Here is a 19,225-nt window from a genome sequence, read left to right as displayed (position 1 = left end):
GCGCCCTTGCCCTGGACCCAACCTCTCCCCTTTGCTGACCTGACGCCAGAGTCTGTTTGGGAGCAGGAGAAAGGGCTCTAACCGGGGCTTCCAAAGCGAGGCTGCCGTGGGGGAAGCTGGCCCAGCCACGGGGAACTGTGCCGAGGTGGGAAGCAGAGCCCAACCGTGCCAGACTTGGTGGGACTTTCTAGAGAACTTCAAGTCCACACCAGCCTGTGAAATCTCCTGATTTAAAAACCTGGAAGAGTGCCGTGGGCACAACAAAGTAAGCGAGCCTGTGGCCGCCACAGGCCAGCTCTGCCCTCTGCCAGCTAGCTCCCAGGCAGGCAGGGGATTGGGGGGGGGGGGGGGCACTGGACCATCAGTTTCCTAGGAGCTTGTCGCTCTCCAAGCCTCCCTCTGCTTCTTTACTAAACTCTTCGCAGAAAGTGCCATCCCAGGGGCTTTCTCCACCCAAAGGAGAAGCATCCTGGAAAAACGGATACAGGCTTCGCCCAGCCCAGCCACAGACACCTGCAGGCAGCTCTGGGGCCAAGCGGGGGAGTCTCGGGGGGGGGGGGGAGAGTGTGGGGGGAGTCAGGCTGGAGCAGGGGGCAGCCTGGGGCCTGCTTCCCTCAAGGAAGGCTGCTGTGAGTCCGCTGGCCAGTGTTGCCTTGGGAGCTGGCAAGAGGCTCGGGGGGAGCCACCAGGACCGCCGGGAACTGCAACCATGCAGGATTTGCATGCGCATCTGGCATGTTCTTTGGTGACAGAGGATCTCCAAGGCTCTGCCAGGGGCCTTTGCTGGGAGAACATCTGAGTCTTGTCTATGCAAGCGGGCACTGAGCTGCCAGCCAGCACCGGATGCTGCCTTCTATCCACTACTCAAAATGCCTGGCTGCGTGTCCTAGAGGAGTTCGGTGGTGGGGTGTGCTATCCCCCAGCAGAACGTTCCTCTCCGTGGCCTTTTCCAATTGCAAACCCCACAGGGGTCCCAGCAGCCGGGCGGCCCTTTATCTCCCCCGGGGTTGGGAACGGCCGCACTGCTGGCTCGGCCTGGCGCAGGGCCTGGTGCAGAGGCGGGCGGCTCATGCCCCGGGACGCGGTCAGGGTATGGGGACGCGCACGGGGACAGGCCTCCTACTGGGCTCTCCGGAGGCCTCAAGCTCATGTTCCGTGAAGGTGACCCCCATCCAGCCTGTCACTGGCGGCCTCACTGGAGGTGGGAGCCAAGGACACGGGGCTCTGGGGGTGTCTGAGAAGGGGCCTGTGTGCGGAGCCCGTGTGGCCCCTGCTGCCCCGCCCTCCTCTGGCCGCCATGCCCCGTGGAGCATTGCGCTCCCCAGCTTCCTCCTTTCCCGGAAAATCTGCAAAACCTCCGCTGGCTCTGCTCATCCCCAGCCCTTGTCTGACTCAGACACCTGTGTCCCGGCTGCTGGCTCTGCGGTCAGCACTCAGGGCCGGGCCGGGCGTCTTCCCTGTGCTGTTTTCCTATCCCACTCCATTCCCCGTACCGAGTCGTGCACCCCCGGGGGTGAAACATGCTCTGGAGCTCCTCCTCCCGGGCTTTTGGGGCGAGCCTGGGACAGGAGACCGGAGGAGTGCCTGAACATGAGCTCAGCACCAAGGAAGAAGCCGATCGAAACGGCAGGGCGCGGCCCCGGCAGAGGGACAGGGAAAGGGGGCCCCAGGCCGCGCAGAGGGAGCCGGTGACCCGGGCCACTGACCTTGAGGGCGTTGTGGGATGTGCCGCCAGGCCGCCTCCTGCCCCCGTCCTCCAGCTGCGTCTCGGAGCAGAGCTCCTCCTCGTCCTCCTCCATGATGTCGGACAGGTCGGAGCCCCGGCTACTCTCCGTGTGGTACTCGTCTCCGTGGCAGCAGTGCGGCTGGGGGCCGAGAGCAGGGGACACCGTGGGGCCCCCGGAATCGGGGCCCCCGGGCTGTGCTGCCACCCTTTTCCTGCCCTGCAGCCTTGGGAGCCCCCGACTCGCGCGTGTGCGTGCGCGTGTGTGTGCATATGCATGTGTGCGTGTGCACATGTGCGTGTGGCTCCCGTCAGCAGTGACAAGGGCCTGCACGTGTCCATCCCATCAAGCGCAGGGAGCCAGGAGGGCAGGGAGACGGCCCGGGGCTGCCCGCTTGGAGCCCCGTGGCAACAGGCGCAGACCCTTGCCGGCTCAGGCGGCCACAGGGCTAGGGCACGCGGTGCGTGCAGGGCGGAGGGCGGTGGGAAGCAGGCGTGTACGCACCATATAAAGGCACTGAAGGCTCTTACAAATATCATGTGGTCTAATACGCGCACCGTGGGGCGTCTGGAGAACAGCCCAGCCTGGGCAGGCAGTGGACTCCCCCGCCATGGGCTGTGTTCACCCTGCGCCCAGCTTGGGGGCCGTGTGAACGGTTTCACAGGAAAGCCTCCTTGCGGGTTTGGTAACATGCAAACAGAAACACAAAGAGCCCGGCCAGGAGCTCAGCTGCAGTTCAGCGCCACGTCCTCACTCACGGAGTGTCCGTCACCGACACCCCCAGCACTGACAGCAAAACAGACTGCAACCCCCCGAAACTGAACGCCCTGACGAGCTCAGATTTACGAACGCGCTCTGCTTTCGCTAGATGGCGGTAAGAAAGGTTTCTTTATTTTCCTGGTGGGCGACAAGACAAATGCATTTCATCGCATCCTGCGACACACTTATTAAAAACACTCCAGCTTCCGATTACTACCCTAGATAAAAACATGCAAGCACTTCCAGCCACATTAAGCTCGTGGCCTAAGGTTTTGCCTGCATCGGCGGGGAGCAGTGGCCGGGAAGGTTCTCGGCCTGAGCCTCTGTCACCTCGGGGCTTGAGCTGTTCCATCTGTCATTCTTTCAGTCAGGCACCAAGGAGAAGACGTACAATGAATGGCTTTAAACACACAGAGACCAGGCTGATTTTAAGGAGGTCTTCCCCCAGGTGTACAGGAAGTGCCCTCCTACACGAGAACGGTCTCATCGGATTCCAACCCCGTGATGAAGGAGTTAACTCGGGATGGAAGCAGGTGTCTACTGCTCGCCAGGGACATCGTTGGTGGGAATCCTACCCTCTCTCGGTCCTGGGCACATGATGCCCGGTGAGATGTAGCAGGGAGTGACTTTTCTCCCAGTTAAGAGAAGAGTGCCTGCCCAATATATAAATCAATTAATCGCAAACATAAGCAAACTTATCGACAGGAATACTGTAATTGCAAGGGACTGTAATACTCCACTTACAACAATGGACAGATCATCTAGGCAGAAAATCAACGAAGAAACAATGGTCCTGGGGGCGCCCGGGTGGCTTGGTCGGTTAAACGTCTGACTTAGGCTCACGTCATGATCGCATGGTTCATGGGTTCGAGCCCCACGTCGGGCTCTGTGCTGACAGCTCAGAGCCTGGCACCTGCTTCGGATTCTGTAGCTCCCTCTCTCTCTGCCCCTCCCCTAATTCCCACTCTGTCTCTCTCTCTAGATCTCAAAAATAAACATTAAAAAAAAAAAAATTGCCCTGAATGATACACTGGACCAGACGTACTTGACAGATATATTCAGAAGTTTTCATCCAAAAGCAGCAGAATACACATTCTTTTTGAGTGCACATGGAACGTTCTCCAAGACAGATCACACACTGGGCCACGAAACAGCCCTCAATAAATATAAAAGAACTGAAATCATACCATGCATAGTTTCGGATCACAATGCTATGAAACTTGAAATCACACACAAAAAAATTTTGGAAAACCTCCAAATACATGGAGGTTAAGGAACATCCTACTAAAGAACGAATGGGTCAACCAGGAAATTGAAGAAATTAAAAAATATATGGAAGCACATGAAAATGAAAACACGACAGTCCAAACCCTTTGGGATGCAGTGAAGGCAGTCCTAAGAGGAAAATACATTGCAATCCAGGCCTATCTCCAGAAGCAACAAAAATCCCAAATACAAAACCTAACCACACAACCACAGGAACTAGAGGCAGAACAGCAAAGAAATCCCAAGGCCATCAGCAGAAGAGAAACAATAAAGATTAGAGCAGAAATAACCAATACAGAATCCAAAACAACAACAACAACAACAACAACAACAACAAACCAGTAGAACTGATCAATGAATCTAAGAGCTGGCTTTTTTGAAAGAATAAACAAAACTGATAAACCCCTAGCTAGACTTCTCAAAAAGAAAAGGGAGACACCCCAAATAGATAAAATCATGAATGAAAGGAGGAGAGATCACAACCAACACCACAGAAATACAGATGACTCTCAGAAAATACTATAAAAAAATTATATGCCAACACACTGGGCAACGTGGAAGAAATGGACAAATTCCTAAGCACCCACAGACTTCCAAAACTCAAACAGGAAGAAACAGAAAATTTGAAGAGACCCATAACCAGCGAAGAAATTGAATCAGTTATCAACAATCTCCCAACACGTAAGAGCCCAGGACCAGATGGCTTCCCAGGGGAGTTCCACCAGACGTTTAAAGCAGAGACAATACCTATCCTTCTCAAGCTATTCCAAGAAATAGAAAGGGAAGGAAAACTTCCAGACTCATTCTATGAAGCCAGCATTACCTTGATTCCCAAACCAGACAGAGACCCCACCACACAGAAGGAGAACTACAGGCCAATATCTCTGATGAATATGGATGTGAAAACTCTCAACAACATAATAGCAAATCAAATTCAACAGTACATTAAAAGAATTATTCACCATGATCAAGTGGGATTCATCCCCGGGATGCAGGGCAGGTTCAATATTCGCACATCAATGTGATCCATCACATTAATAGAAGAAAGGATAAGAACCATATGGTCCCGTCAGCAGATGCAGAAAAAGCATTTGACAAAATACAGCATCCTTTCTTGGTGAAAACCCTCAAGAAAGTCGGGATAGAAGGAATATACTTAAACATCATAGAAGCCATTTATGAAAAGCCCACAGCTGCTATCGTCGTCAACAGGGAACAACGGAGAGCTCTCCCCGAGATCAGGGACGCGACAGGGATGTCTCTTCTCACCGCTGTTGTTTAACAAAGTGTTGGAAGTCCCAGCCTCAGCAATCAGCAATCAGGCAACAAAACGAAATCAAAGGCACCCAAATTGGCAAAGAAGAAGTCAAACTTTCACTTTTCCCAGACGACATGATACCCTAAGTGGAAAACTCGAAAGACTCCACCAAAAAGCTGCTTCCGCAAAGTCACAGGGTATAAAATTAACGCACAGAGATCAGCTGCACTTCTATACGCCAATAGTGAATCGGCAGAGAAATCAAGGAACTGGTTGGTCCCACTTACAACTGCACCACACGCAACGGAATACCACTCGACAATGAGAAAGAATGAAATCCTGCCATCTGCAACAACGTGGATGGAACTGGAAGGTATTATGCTGAGTGAAATAACTCAGTCAGAGAAGGACAGATGTATGTTCTCAGTGATACGCGAAATTTAAGAAACTTAACAGAGGACCATGTAGGAAGGGAAGGAAAAAAAATAGTTACAAACTGAAGGGGAGTCAAGCCATAAGAGACTCTTAAGTACAGAGAACAAACTGAGAGTTGATGGGAGGTTGGGGTGCGGGGAGACGGGAAAATGGGCGATGGGCATTAAGGAAGGCACTTGCTGGGAAGAGCACTGGGTGTTGCATGTAAGTGACGCATCATGGGAATCTACTCCCGAAGCCAAGAGCACACTGTATACGCTGTATGTTAGCTAACTTGGCAATAAATTACGTTAAAAAAAAAGAAAGTGTCTGAAAAGAAAGCCCCCTTCTTTTTTCTCCCTTCCTTCCTTCCTCCCTCCCTCCCTGGGGGGCTGCCACATGAGGGTGTGATTATCGGAGCCATGGCAGCCACTTTGGAACCACGAGAGGAAGGCCAAAAGCATCGAAGCCTGAGAAGCCAGAGCCCAGGCGCACCTGGAAGGCTGAATCAACCTTCCTCCTGCGTGGGCTTCCTATTCCTGTATGGTGGGCTAATGAAGTATCTTCATCCCCTCTGTCATCGTTAGCTGGGTGTCCTGTTTCTCGTGTTAACATCGAGGCAAGCGGAATTCTTTTAACCTTACAAACAAAGAACCCCGATGGCTGGAGACGCTGGGGAACTTGCCTGTGGAGCTACCGCCAACCAGGCAGGGCCAGGATGTGACCCCAAGTGTGTGAGTCCAACATCGCCCCCGAGGCCGTGACACTGCCCTGCCCTGTGTGTGCCGTGGGTGGCGGATGACCTGCAGTGTCTTCACGCCCTGACACCCCCCCCCCCCCCCACTGCAAGGCCTGACACCAATCAAGGACGCTTCCGTCAGAGTGCACACGTCCAGAAACTGCAGCCAAAACCCACACTGGATGCACCTGCTGCCCAAGAGGCTGGTCTGGATGTTTCGTGCCCTGGGGGCACGATGCGGACCCTTGAATTTCTGGTTCCCCCCGATGCCTGGCACATGGCAGACACCCAACAAACATTTTTCCCATTAGTAAAAGTGAATAAATGGTAGGTTTTGCCCAACTTGACCAGGTGGTTATCTGTGGCTTTACCTGGCCCACAAAACCACGCCCCTGACCAGACGCCAGGACAGGGCAGTCGGGGAGTGTGGAAGCCTTCTGGAACCATCCCCAGGTGAGGTCACAACCGCACGGGCACCGTTACATCTAAAGCTCCCAAACCGACCGAGAGCCGTAACCGGGCCGGGTGCCTCCTCCTCCCCCAGGGACGGGGATGGCCCTGGCCCTGCAGAGGCCAGGGCACTGAGGCTAGGGGAGGCCGGCGGGGACCCCAGTCCACGCTTACCTGCTTGCCAAGCTCCGAGCCTCTCAGGAAGTCGTCCACCGAGGCGCCCCTCCTCTTGACATCCGGGGAGCCGTAGCCGTCCTCCTCGTCTGAGTTTACATACAGACTGCCACCCCTCTCCAGGAAGATGCTCCTTTTCTCTAACTTGGAAGGACAAGGAAAGAAGCGGTCGGGAGGGCTGCAGAGGGGAAGGGGGCCTCCAGGCTCCCACGTCTCCTGGGCTCGGCCCTTCCTTGGCCCAGCCCCGTCCCCCTGGGGACCACCACAAGCAGGGGCCTGTGTCAAGTGGCCCAGCGCTGGCCCCTGGGCTTGGGCAGGTTTTCCAGTGCGCTGCCCCCCTCCCTTACCAGAACCACTTCCAGTCTTTGCTGGTAACCTACAGAAACCAATGGAAAGTTCTCTCTCCATGTGTCCCATTTGCCTGGCTCTCTTGATCTGATTAACTAACGTTTTCTTGAAAAACGAGATTCAGACATTTGCTTTCTCTCCATGCCTTCCAAAAAGCGAGCTGGCCAGGGAACCAGCAGCCCCAGTCTCTGGCTCCCGCCTGCTGTCGGGGACCCTCCCTGGGGGTCTTAGAGCTGTGGGATGTGTGGCTGCCGTCCAGGAGAGCAGAGGGGCACCTGTTCACCTGCCAGGCCCTTCCTGCCCACAAAGCCTCGCCAAAAGCACCTGACATTCCAGGCCTGGGCTTCTGCTTTGTGAGACTCAGCACAGGGGTGGGGGGCCCCCTGGTCAGTGTGCGTATTCGGACCGTTCTCGTCACAAGTCACAAATTAATGCTGAACTCTTTTTTTAAGTATTCCAGGCCCATACTGAATCAACTAGGAGATGTCACATAAAAGCCTGGATTTGTGGCGTTTCAGGTGACACTGAAGGCTGTCACTGAACCCCTCATCCCTCCTGGCTGTTCTGAATGTCCCTGTGTCTCTCAGCTCTGACCTTCAGGGTCTGCACCCTTCCGGAGGTGCCCTGACCTGGTCCCCAGACCGGAGGCAGGCTGGCCAGCCCTGGGGACATCCCGGAAGTGGGGGCTCCCCAGCACTGGCACAGAGCTCTCCATCCGGCAGCTCAGAGAGGGCGCCATCAGGGGTCAGGCTCCTGGAGACTGGACAGGCTGGACAGGCAGAGTGGAGGGGGACACTGACCACCATGGTCCCTGTGCCAGAGCCCTGACCACAGGCCGCAGCAGACATGCTGGGCACCCCAGGAGACCGATGCACCCGAGGAAGGGATGGGGTTCTGTCCCTGGCAGGGAGGGGGGCATGGCTCCCAGCCGGGCCGAGGGACAGTGGGACCAGGGAGACGACACCCAGCCTTACCCGGCTGCTCTCGGCCACTCTCTGTGCAGCTTCCCGGGCCATGGCCTTGGCGACGGAGGTGGAGACCGGGGTGCCCTGTGGCTGTGGCAGGATCCGGCTGGGCGACGGCGACCGCCGCCCCGGGCCCGAGCCCTGCATGCTGGGTGGCTCCAGCATGTGCCCATGGGCGGGGGCCGGTGCCCGGCTCTGCTCCCAGGCCTCGTCCACCATGATGTGGGGACCCGGGTGTTCCTCTTTGGTATCAGGGGCTCCGGCACTTGCTAATGGCTTCGGTGTGGGAGCAGTTCTCGGGTGGGGGGTTGGAGGCACCAGGAGGTCGGGGGGAATGGCAGCGAAGGCAGAGTCCACGGACTCGCCCTGTGCAGAGAGGGTCCGCACGGTCACGGCCTTGGCTTCCAGGCTCCGCAGCCGCACCAGCTCCACAGCCGCGCTGTCCGCCACGGGGGAGATGACCTCAGCCACCTGTGCACAGAGAGTGCCGGTCACAGGCTGCCCGTGTCCCCCCAGCTTGTCCCCCTGCACCCTGACCAGCGCGAGACAGCCTCTCGTGCCCAGGGACTGGGGCCCATCTGTGCCCAGCTAGACGCACTGCCCAGCCTGGAGATCAAATGGGCCTTAGAGAGGGAACCAGGCAGCAGTCAGGCTCCTGGACTGGGGGCTGGGGACTTCTACAAGCCCTGCACCTGCCAGCTGTTGGAGGTTTCCAGGGCACAAACTAGGGCCACACTTTTTCCTTCCGTGTCCGGCACCAACTCAGGGACAGATGCAGGGGCCCCAGAGGCATGAGAACATTCAGTGTAAACCAGGAAAGCTGGGTTGGGGGAGGGGGCCAGGCAAAGGCCACAATGGACCTCCTGCTGCCTGAGAGGGAGGAGGCTCCTCTTATGCACATAGCCTGCCTGTGGGCTTCCCCACAGAAGTGGAGCAGAAGGGGGTCCTGGAGAAGGAGGGGAAGGAAGGGAGCAGAGGAGGTCCTGAGGGAGGAGGAGGGACAGAGGGGAAGAGTGAGGAACACAGGGGAGTCCTGGGGAGGAGGAGCAGAGAGGAGGAGGGAGGAGGAGAGGAGCAGAGGTGAGTCCTAGGGGAGGAGGGGAGCAGAGGGGAGTCCTGGGGGAGGAGGGGAGCAGAGGGGGTCCTGGGGGAGGAGGGGAGCAGAGGAGGTCCTGAGGGAGGAGGAGAGTCTGGGGGCGGAGGGGAGCAGAGGGGAATCCTGGGGGAGGAGGGGAGCAGAGGAGGTCCTGGGGGAGGAGGAGAGTCCTGGGGGAGGAGGGGAACAGAGGGGAGTCCGGGGGAGGAGGGGAGCAGAGCAGAGGGGAGTCAGGGGGAGGAGGGGAGCAGAGGGGAGTCCTCGGGAGGAGGAGAGCAGAGGGGGTCCTGAGGGAGGAGGGGAGTCCTGGGGGAGGAGGGGAGCAGAGGGGGTCCTGAGGGAGGAGGAGAGTCCTGGGGGAGGAGGGGAACAGAGAGGGTCCTGAGGGAGGAGGGGAGCAGAGGGGAGTCCTGGGGGAGGAGGGCAGCAGAGGGGAGTCCTGGAGGAGGAGGGCAGCAGAGGGGGTCCTGAGGGAGGAGGAGAGTCCTTGGGGAGGAGGGGAGCAGAGGGGAGTCCTGGGGGAGGAGGGGAGCAGAGGGGAGTCCTGGGGGAGGAGGGGAGCAGAGGGGAGTCCAGGGGAGGAGGGGAACAGAGAGTAGTCCTAGGGAGGAGGGGAGCGGAGGGGAGTCCGGGGGAGGAGGGGAGCGGAGGGGAGTCCGGGGGAGGAGGGGAGCGGGGGGGAGTCCGGGGGAGGAGGGGAGCAGGGGGGAGTCCGGAGGAGGAGGGGAGCGGGGGGGGGGAGTCCGGGGGAGGAGGGGAGCGGGGGGGGGGGGAGTCCGGGGGAGGAGGGGAGCGGGGGGGGGGGGAGTCCGGGGGAGGAGGGGAGCAGGGGGGAGTCCGGGGGAGGAGGGGAGCAGGGGGGAGTCTGGGGGAGGAGGGGAGCAGGGGGGAGTCCGGGGGAGGAGGGGAGCGGAGGGGAGTCCTGGGGAGGAGGGGAACGGAGGGGAGTCCTGGGGAGGAGGGGAACAGAGGGGAGTCCTGGGGAGGAGGGGAACAGAGGGGAGTCCTGGGGAGGAGGGGAACAGAGGGGAGTCCTGGGGAGGAGGGTGCAGGGGAGCATACCGCCTGCAGGTGGCAGTGTTTAAGGACAAGGCAGGCCGATCTCAAAGAGGAGCCTGCACTTGCTAGGTCACCCTGGGTCCTCGGGGGAACAGTAGGATGGACAGAAGCTTCCCAAGCCTCCCCCAAGGCAGCCACGTCTGTGTCATGGGCCAGGACAGAGTTGGGCCTCGTGTGTTGAGGTGCAGCTGTCTTGCTCAGTGCTCCCAAGGAGGGCTCCCCTCGGCCCTGGTACCACCTTGTGGAGTTTGTGAGCCCGTCGGCGGTGGGGAGGGGGGGTGCTGATTTTGTGGGGACGGAGAAGTGAATTTTCAGCACTGAGGCGAGTTGCAAGAACCGCCCATGGCAGGGCAAACATTGTGGGAGGCGGGCAAAGAAGATTCTGGAAAGGGGGAAGGACAGGAGAGAAGGGGGCTGGGGGTGTTCTGCCGGGGGCCGTGGGCACCCCTCTGGGTGCTGTTTAGGAACTGCTGGTGGTCCTGGGGGTGGAGGAGAGAGGGGAGAGGGAGGGCGCCCCCAAGTGCTCACCCCTCCAGGAGCAGGTGCGGGCAGGCCCCGCCCCCACGCGCCACCAAACCAGAACTCACCCTCTGCCCTTTTGCGTACACGCCGTAGCCGGTCACGTTCGCCCCGTTGGACAGCCCGGCAGTCGTCAGGGTGGGTGGCTTCCAGGAGACCTGGACGGTTGCTGGGGTGGGCCCAGCGTGGACGGTGACATCTTGGGGGGGCGCCGGAGGGCCTGAGGGCACAGAAGGCAGCACTTTCAGGGCACGGTCCTCTGGCAGGCGGGCGGCTGCTCTGCCCACTGCTCTCACCTGGAAGGACAGCGCCGGGCCAGGTCGCCAGGGCAGGAAGTGAGGGTGAGGAAAGGCAGAGGCAGCGGGAAGGCGGAAGCTCCCAGCGTGCACCGCGGCTCTGCCGCTCACCTGGACGCTGATCCGCCTTCCGGGGCCACCTGCGCCCTGCTCCCAGCCCACCAGGTGGACGCAATTACCCGCCACGGGATCGGCTCCGGTCGCGCTAGGAGATACCCGCGTTTGGGAGACGAAGGCGATCCCTCCCTCTCTCCCTGCCCCTCTCCCTGCTTCCCCCTCTCCTTCCTCTCTCTGTCCATCAGACTAGACAGGATGCAGGCGTGGGCCACGTACTTGCCACCCCAGGGAGGGGACAGAGCTGAGCGACAAGACACGGGTGCGAGGACACCATCTGAACCTGAGAGCCCAGCTGTGCACACAGGTGCACCAGTGGACAGCTCGTGTCGTGCCTCAGCCGGTCTGGACGTGCCCACTGGTCTTGAGCAGCCGGTTCAAGCCACATGGAGGCAGCGGCCGTGTCCCCGGTCCTTCTGGCGGCTCCTGGTGACAACAGGATCGCCAGTGCTGCCTGTCACCCGCGGGTGGCCTCCTTTCCCGTGGGTCTGGTGCCAACCCCCCCACCACACATCTTCCTGTTGGGACGCGCGTGGCATTTCACTTGGAAGGGAATGTATTTATAACTTCCAGGAGGAAGGCCTTGAGCCCCACACGCCTTGCTACCGTCCCCCCAAGGCATGAATTTCCGGGTGGGAGGGCACCAGCTGTCCGGCGAGGCTCCTCCGTGAGCCACACGTTCTTCCACTCGCCACGGGGTGCTCACACAGGCCTCGGGTGGCCGCGCGCACCCACTCTGCACACGAGGCGATCAAGGTTCAAGAGAAGTCGCTCAGCCATCAAGTGTGGGAGGCGGGGCTCACACCCACACCTGCCCACGGCCCACTTGCAAGGGCAGCTTCGAGTCCACTGTCAAACACCCGCCGTGAGGAAGGTCCTCCCGCTGTCTTCGCAGCCTGGCCAGGAGGGAAGTTCTACCTGGACAGCTACCAAAGGAAGGCGTGCCGAGGGCCTGACCAGAGAGCAGACGTCCTCTCCTCTGTGCTCCCCCATCCACTCACCGCTCGGCACTGACTTGGCTCCTCCTGGATGCCAGACCTGTCGCTTTATAACCACATCCTCCTAGAAATGCAAACGAGCCAGAGGCAGGACGGACAGGATGGGGCGCAGATCAGAGGGCACCGGAGCCTGCCGCCCGGGTTCAAGTCCCACATCCGACAATTACTGGCGTGGGACCTTGGACGACTGCTCACCCTTCCTGTCTTTATTTAGTCAGCGTATCTAAAGACAGATGCAAGACAGCACCTACCGGCAACAACGGCCACGTACTCACTAGAACATCGTCGTCATGTTACTATTCTGCCTCTGCTCAGACAGCTACACTCAGCTTCCAAACTTCCCTCTCGGTAAGACGTGGCCATGTGACAGACTTCCGCACAGCAGCCCGCCAAAGACTCCCCAGGTGAACCTTCAAGGCCTTGCCCCTTGTGGTGGTCTGAGAAGGAGATGACCCCCGGGGGCAACCTTAGAGGCCACGTGCTGGAAAGGGTGAGGCCACGGGATGGACATGCCCGGGTCCCCAGATGGCCGCTGGAACAGAGCTGCCCACCAGGGACGTGTGCGTCGGATCAACTCGTGCGCAAGCCTCTGAGAAATCACAGTTTCTGACATACAATAAACAATCAGTATCACCAAGCTCACCAAGCTGTGCGACGAAGAGAACTAAGATGTACGTAAAGTGCTCATAAGAGCACACGGGCTCGGAGTAAGTGCCATCTGTATGCTTACTGTTGTTACCGGTCGTTTCAACTTGACCCCAAGGGCACGATACTCCTCCCCCTCCCATAAAAGACACTGAAATCCCCACCTTCTATATCAGAAGTGGAAGGCCATTCTGGAGGGAACAGTCCTTTGGGTGGGAATCACCTGTTTCAGTGGCTGCTGGTAGTTGGATGGTGTCTGACCAGACTCCGGGGATTTCGCGGGGAGGAGTCTGTTCTCAGTCTCCAAGGGTGACTGTTCCTTCTCAAGCACTGCTAATCGCATCAACCGTGAGTGCCGTCTCTCTCCCTCCCCTGTGATTGGTCACCATCGCGGACTCACCCCCAGAGCACGGGACAGATCGCGGGGCCTCTCATCCACTCACAGCTGACTGGCTGCCAGGGCTCTCGGAAACACCGCGGGGCACCACTTCCCCGAGTCTCCCCAACACTGTCCTCGTGACCTGGTTGCGTTCACAAGATGAAAGGAATCAGCGGTTCTCGTCAGAGCCGGATTGCTCTCCTTTGTTGCAAAGAACACCCAGCAGGGAGAGAAGCAGCCCGTGCCTCATGGCGGAGAGAAGACTCTCAACCCATTTCAAAATGCTTCCCGTGAACACGCCCTACGCGGTTCATCCCGCGCTACGGGGTAGAGCGGGCGGACACCGTGTGGTCTGCACCTTTTAAGACGGGAAACACATAGCAAATCCCACACGTAACCAGACTCCTTCTCATTCTCCCCTAGGGCACTGCCCAGCTAGCTCGTGTGAAAGACAGAGTCCAAGCAGAAAGTGGCAGGCGGTCTTGCTGGGGCGTGGAATTGGAAGCTGGCCTCCAGTGATGGCAGAGATGACAGAAATCGAGAAGAGAAATCCCGGAAAGTGAAGACGCAATGCAACAGGATCCCCAACCTCTGTGAGCCCATTCCCCTCGTGCTATTTACGCAGTGACTCCTAAGTCGTGCCTGTGCAGGGCAGACAAGGATGCAAGCAACATACAGGAAGGGAAACAGCCAGACGGCTGCAGAGTTCAGTGGTGATTCTGAGGGCTGCCTGGCGCTGAGACGAGGGATTTGGGGTTCAAGTCCCGCCAAGTTAGAGGAGCCTGCGTTTTCCACTGGAGACATGGAAGGTCCAAATCATAGAAGCCGGGGTCATACATCAGGATGGAGGGCTGCATTCTAAAGGCAAAAATGAAACACACCCACCCAAATAAAGCTAAAACAAGCATATACAAGACGTAGATATGTCACAAGTAATATAACTGTCTGCAAGGATACACCTCAACACGCTCCAGAGGTGCTGTTATAGCTGTTACTGAGAAAGGTAACAGAATTCAGTCTCCACAGTGCATAATCTACACTGTCCAACACACAATGAAAGTCACCAGATGTGGAAAGAAATGAGTATGTGACTGAGAGAAAAAACAGTCCGTAGACACAGGCCCATATGTGACTCAGGTGTTACAATTAGCAAAGACTTTAAAACAATTTTTACAAACAGGTTAAAAATGTATAGGTAAAGATGAATGGGATAGGCCAAGAGATGGGAATCCCCAGAGTGATAAGAAAATTAAAAAAAAAAAAAAAAAGAACCAAATGAAAATCCTAGAACTGAAAACTCCAATGGCCAAAATAAAAATTTCATTTAATGGTCTTAACAGCAGATTGGACACTGCAAAAGACAGATCTAATAAAGTTGAAGATATTATCATAGAAATTATCCTAACTGAAACACAATGAGGAAAATGATTTAAAAAATTAACAGGAGTTCATACATCTGTATGACATTAGCAAGCAATTTGACTCATGTACAATTAGGTTCTCAGACAGGAAAGACAGAATAAGGTAGAAAAAATGTGGAGATATAAAATTTGAAATCTGCAGAAAAACTACCACCAATACCACCCTTAGATCAAGGATTGTCAGTAAATTTCAAAAAAGACAAAGAGAAAAATCTCGAAAGCAGTCAGGGAATGAATGGGACAATAGAAAACTCAGCTGACTCCTTGTAAAAAATAGGGAAGGCCAAGAGAAAAGGAATGACATTTCCAAAGTCCTGAAATTTAAAAAAAGGCTAGAATTCTATATCCAGAAAAAAAAATTATCTTTAAATATATGTGAAATAATGAGGATTTTTGTTTTTTTTGTTTTTTTTTTTTTTTACCTAAGCAAAAGAATTCTGCAAGAGATGCTAAAGGAAACTGTTCAGGGCTAAGAGGAAATCATAACAGATGGAAATGTGGACCAAAAAGGGATGTAACATTATTATAACAGAATAAAACATATGATAAAATGTATAAAAGCAATAGCGAAAATGAAGGTGCATAAATGGAATTATACACTGGTACTATTCTTCCCTTATAAATAAGGTTATGTCATTAATGTAAACTAATTCTTAATAAGCTAAATAGGCATGTGTTACTCCCTACATCAATCTCTAAAACAAGAATATAAAGAGTTATAACAACAACAACAAAAAAGTCAGTAGAGGAGAAAATGGAATAGAAAAAAACTCTTAGTTGATCCCCCCCCCCCCCCAGACACAAAAGCAAGGAAAGATGAAGAAAAAAACCAGACAGGACAAATGAAACATAAAGAACAAATGGCAGACTTAAATAAAGTCATATCAATCATTGTACTAAACGTGAAGGAACTAAAGATTCCAATTAAAAGGCAGAGACTGTCATATTGTTATAACACCAAGACCCAATCACAGACCATTTGCAAGAGACATACAAAAAATAACAATACAAAGAATTTGGAAGGTTAGGAAGAGATATAACATGCAAATACTAAGCATGGAAAAGCTGGTAGTCCTATGAGTATCAGACAAAACAGACTTCAAGACAAAAATTAATTATCAGAGACGAAGAGGTGCGTTTCATTACGAGAAAGGGGTAAATTCATCATGAAAAACTAACAATTTTAAATGTGTATGTGCCAGGACGCCTGGGTGGCTCAGTCGGTGAAGCGTCCGACTTCAGTTCAGGTCATGATCTCATGGTTCGTGGGTTCAGGCCCTGCGTCGGGCTCTGTGTTGACAGCTCGGAGCCTGGAGCCTGCTTTGGATTCTGTGTCTCCCTCTGTCTTCCCCTCCCTGGGTCACACTCTGTGTCTCTCTCTCTCTCTCTCTCAAAAATAAATAAACATTAAAAAAAAACATTAAAAAATTTTTACAAAAATGTGTATGTGTCTACTAATGGAGCTCCACAATATATAAAGCTAAAATGAGAACACTGAAGAAGAAATTAGACACACAGACAATAACTCTCAATGACCGGATAGACCAAGCAGACAAAACCAGGAAGGATATGAGGAATTTATAAGTTCTATCGATAGGTCTCTCATGGCCCATCTGGGAAGCAGCCTGCCCTTCCTGCAGTGATGGGGGACTTTGCATGCAGGCTTCTGGTCACGATCTGCTTTAGAATCTTGGAGGCTGCAAATACCAAGCCAGCCCCAGCAGGCAGGGGGACAGGATAGCTCTGGAGAAATGCCAGCCCCTCTGTCCTCACTCAAGTATGCAGTTCACCTGGCACTGGGAGGGTGGGGGTCACGCAGGGCAATGTTTGGCCCAGGCTGGAGGGAGGAAGTCAGGCCGCTCCCAGTGAGCAGGCCTGGCCTCTTCAGGGGCCACAGGACCCTGGCGCTGCCAGCTGGGAATGATGTGCCTTGCTTGTCTAGGCCCTGCTGGGTCCCGTAGCTGCCAGAGTCCTTTTGAGGAAAAGCTGTATGCAGTGTTGCAAACCCTAAAGATAATCTCAAATTCTGATCGGAAACCTGCCGGTGAACACCAGCTTTAAATTCCACACCGAGAATTTAGGTATCACAACGACTACCACTGAAAACGTTTCCTGCCCCAAACCATTCACATGGCTGGTGTTGTCCCAAAGCACACACATTGCCCATCCCGCTGCTGATAACTATCCCTGGGACATGCAGGGACAGGTGCAATCCCACCTGCAAGATCCGGTATTGGCTTGCTCAGGACCCACGAGATCTGTCTCTTGGGGTGTGAGTGGCTTCTCGTAACGGAGGGACTCTGGAACTCGTGATGTGCCAGCCTTTCTGCGGAGCGGGTCGCTCTATCCAGACCAGAGTTTTCTGAGGGCTTGTGCCGCAGCCTGTAGCTAACACCCGACTTCAGAAACCCCATTAACTCGTTCAGGGTCACCATTGTTCCCTTGACCACCTGGCTCTGGCACTTTGGAAGTCGATTAAGCTATCAGGCCTCATTGTTCTTAAGGGCAATGGCCAAGAGGGGAAACCGGTCTGGGATCTGCCTCGGTGCTCACTTCTACCTACAGTGGAATCACACTACAGGATTTGTGGGTGAAGAAAGGCTGGTAACTGCCGTTCCGCCACCCCCGGCCCAGCTCCCCACACACGGGCCCAGAGATGCGGACCAGCGGGAGCGGCGCTCACGTCCGTCACGTCGGGGTGCCTCGAACAAGTCATACCCGACACGAGTTCAGAGGGGCTGGTCTAGGAGCACCCTTTCCTCCCACGCAGGGCAAGCTCCCCCAGGCCTTCCACTCACTCCACTCACCACGGACAGGACACTGCTCCTTCTGGTCAGGAGACAGAAACGTTTGCGACGAACCCAATGTTGGGTCCGCTACCCCCAGAATTCACGGGCTCAAATCCTCGCCTCCAGACCCCGAATCTGCCGGTGCCTCGGTCTCAGACATCCAGCCTCCAGAGTTGTGAGGCCAGACCGTCCGCAGCATGAGCCCTCAGGCTTACGGACGAAGACATCGGTGACGGGGAGTTAAGCTGCGGCACACGACTCGTGCTCACGCCCCACCTGGACCCCGTCCTCTCCATCGCACCCTGGGCTTCTCTAGAAGCCTTCCGGGGGGACCAACGCGTGTGCCCCCTCGTCCCTCCTGAGCCCCCACGGAGCCCTGAGCTTGGAGTGTCTTGTTTCTTGTGCCCCCAGCACTGACCCACAACCTCACGGTAGGCTTCAGGGGAAAGAGGGGTCCTCGTTATCCCAGTTTTCATGACCGACGCCGGTGGCCGGGCAGGGAATCGAGTCAGCACGGAAGACAAAGGCGCTGACCCTTTACGACTCAGCTCCTCCTCAGACCGCCTCCCGCCGTCGGGTAGAGTCTGCCCCCCTGCCCGTGGGTCAGGCTGCTTTGTGGGTCAGGGGCCCATTGATTACAGGCTTGGCACACGCTGGAGAACACGACGACACGGAAGTAAACCATCACGAACTGAAAAGCCCACGTTGTGTGGGACGGAAGACTTTATGCAGCCGCTTAAAATGATCCCGGAGAAGAAACGAACTGTTTGCGAAAACTACTGACAAGCAAGGTTCGGCAGGACGGGATTAACGAATCACAGAGGTCCGACAAAGGGGCGGCTGAGACGGCACTTCCGGGGGATCTCGCGAGTAACTCGGGACTAAGAGACGATCCGCAGGAGACAGATTACACCCTCGAACGTTCTCGAAGAATGGCCTTCTTGGCTCCAAGAAGGCTGCTCTTCCCGCCGGTACCCAGGCTCCTCCCAACCGGGCACAGCTGACCTGCGTGGAAGGGCGGCCTTGGACGGGCCCCACAGCAACGAGCGGCACAGCAGACGTTTCTGGAGGTGGGGGGGGGGGGGGGGGCTGCCCCTTAGCGGCATGGGGACCCTGGAAGATCGGCGACGAGCTGACCCCGCAGGCACGTGTACCTGAGCCCCTCTCTACAGCCGCCCAGGGTGTGTGTGGGAAGGGAGGCGTGTCACTTCTGCCATTCTTCCCAGTGGAGGACGCACAGGAGACGGGCTCTCCGTGGCAGACGTGCCCAGAACCCAGGAGAGCGTCTACGATGGGACGTCACGCCTCCTACGCAAATCCATCCCCGTGTTTGCGTCCGAAGGAAAAACTGAGACGGAAGGAACCGTCGCGAAGGCACGTAGGCGCTTCATTCGCTGTTGCCCTCCACGAGCACACGCGTGTGGCGGCCACGCCGTGGGGGAGACGTCCTCCCCCGTCCCCGAGGTGGTCTCGCCTCCTCCCGTCCGTTCCGGGCTAGGCCTCTTGCACGCGCCAGTGTCAGAAGCAATGTTCTCAAAACCACGGTCCCTAAACAAACTCCAAGTAGTCTCTTTCCCTCTCTCTCTCACACGCACATGCACACATACCCATAGACACGCACACATGTGCACACATGCATACACATGTACACGTACACACCCATGCACATACATGCACACATGTGCGCGTGCACACACTCACCTACACACGCGTGCACACACACGCACACACATGCACACGCCCTGCTTCCTGCTGACTTACGGGATTTTCCAGGACGGCGCTGACTGAATGTGGTCTCCCCCGCCTGCCCCC

General features: G+C 56.1%; 1 protein-coding gene across 25 annotated transcripts in view; it reads right to left on the bottom strand.

Annotated features, from left to right (window-relative positions):
* The window catches only part of RIMBP2 (RIMS binding protein 2), a 218,550-nt gene that overhangs the window by 21,835 nt on the left and 177,490 nt on the right, over positions 1-19,225 (bottom strand). For 23 of the 25 annotated variants that reach the window (XM_053206401.1, XM_053206397.1, XM_053206398.1 and 20 more), the window contains 4 exons: positions 10,840-10,991; positions 8,107-8,568; positions 6,785-6,928; positions 1,707-1,865 (listed from right to left, as the gene is read on the bottom strand). In XM_053206401.1, the coding sequence (XP_053062376.1) occupies positions 1,707-1,865; positions 6,785-6,928; positions 8,107-8,568; positions 10,840-10,991 (917 nt within the window). The remainder of the gene's footprint in view (positions 1-1,706; positions 1,866-6,784; positions 6,929-8,106; positions 8,569-10,839; positions 10,992-19,225) is intronic. The other 2 variants (XM_053206402.1, XM_053206403.1) reach the window with 1 other exon arrangement.

This window comes from Acinonyx jubatus, chromosome D3, assembly GCF_027475565.1.
Source record: "Acinonyx jubatus isolate Ajub_Pintada_27869175 chromosome D3, VMU_Ajub_asm_v1.0, whole genome shotgun sequence".
NCBI classification, from domain to species: domain Eukaryota; kingdom Metazoa; phylum Chordata; class Mammalia; order Carnivora; family Felidae; genus Acinonyx; species Acinonyx jubatus.
Note: the sequence above shows the minus strand (reverse complement) of the source record. Positions and strands in the feature narration are given on the sequence as shown.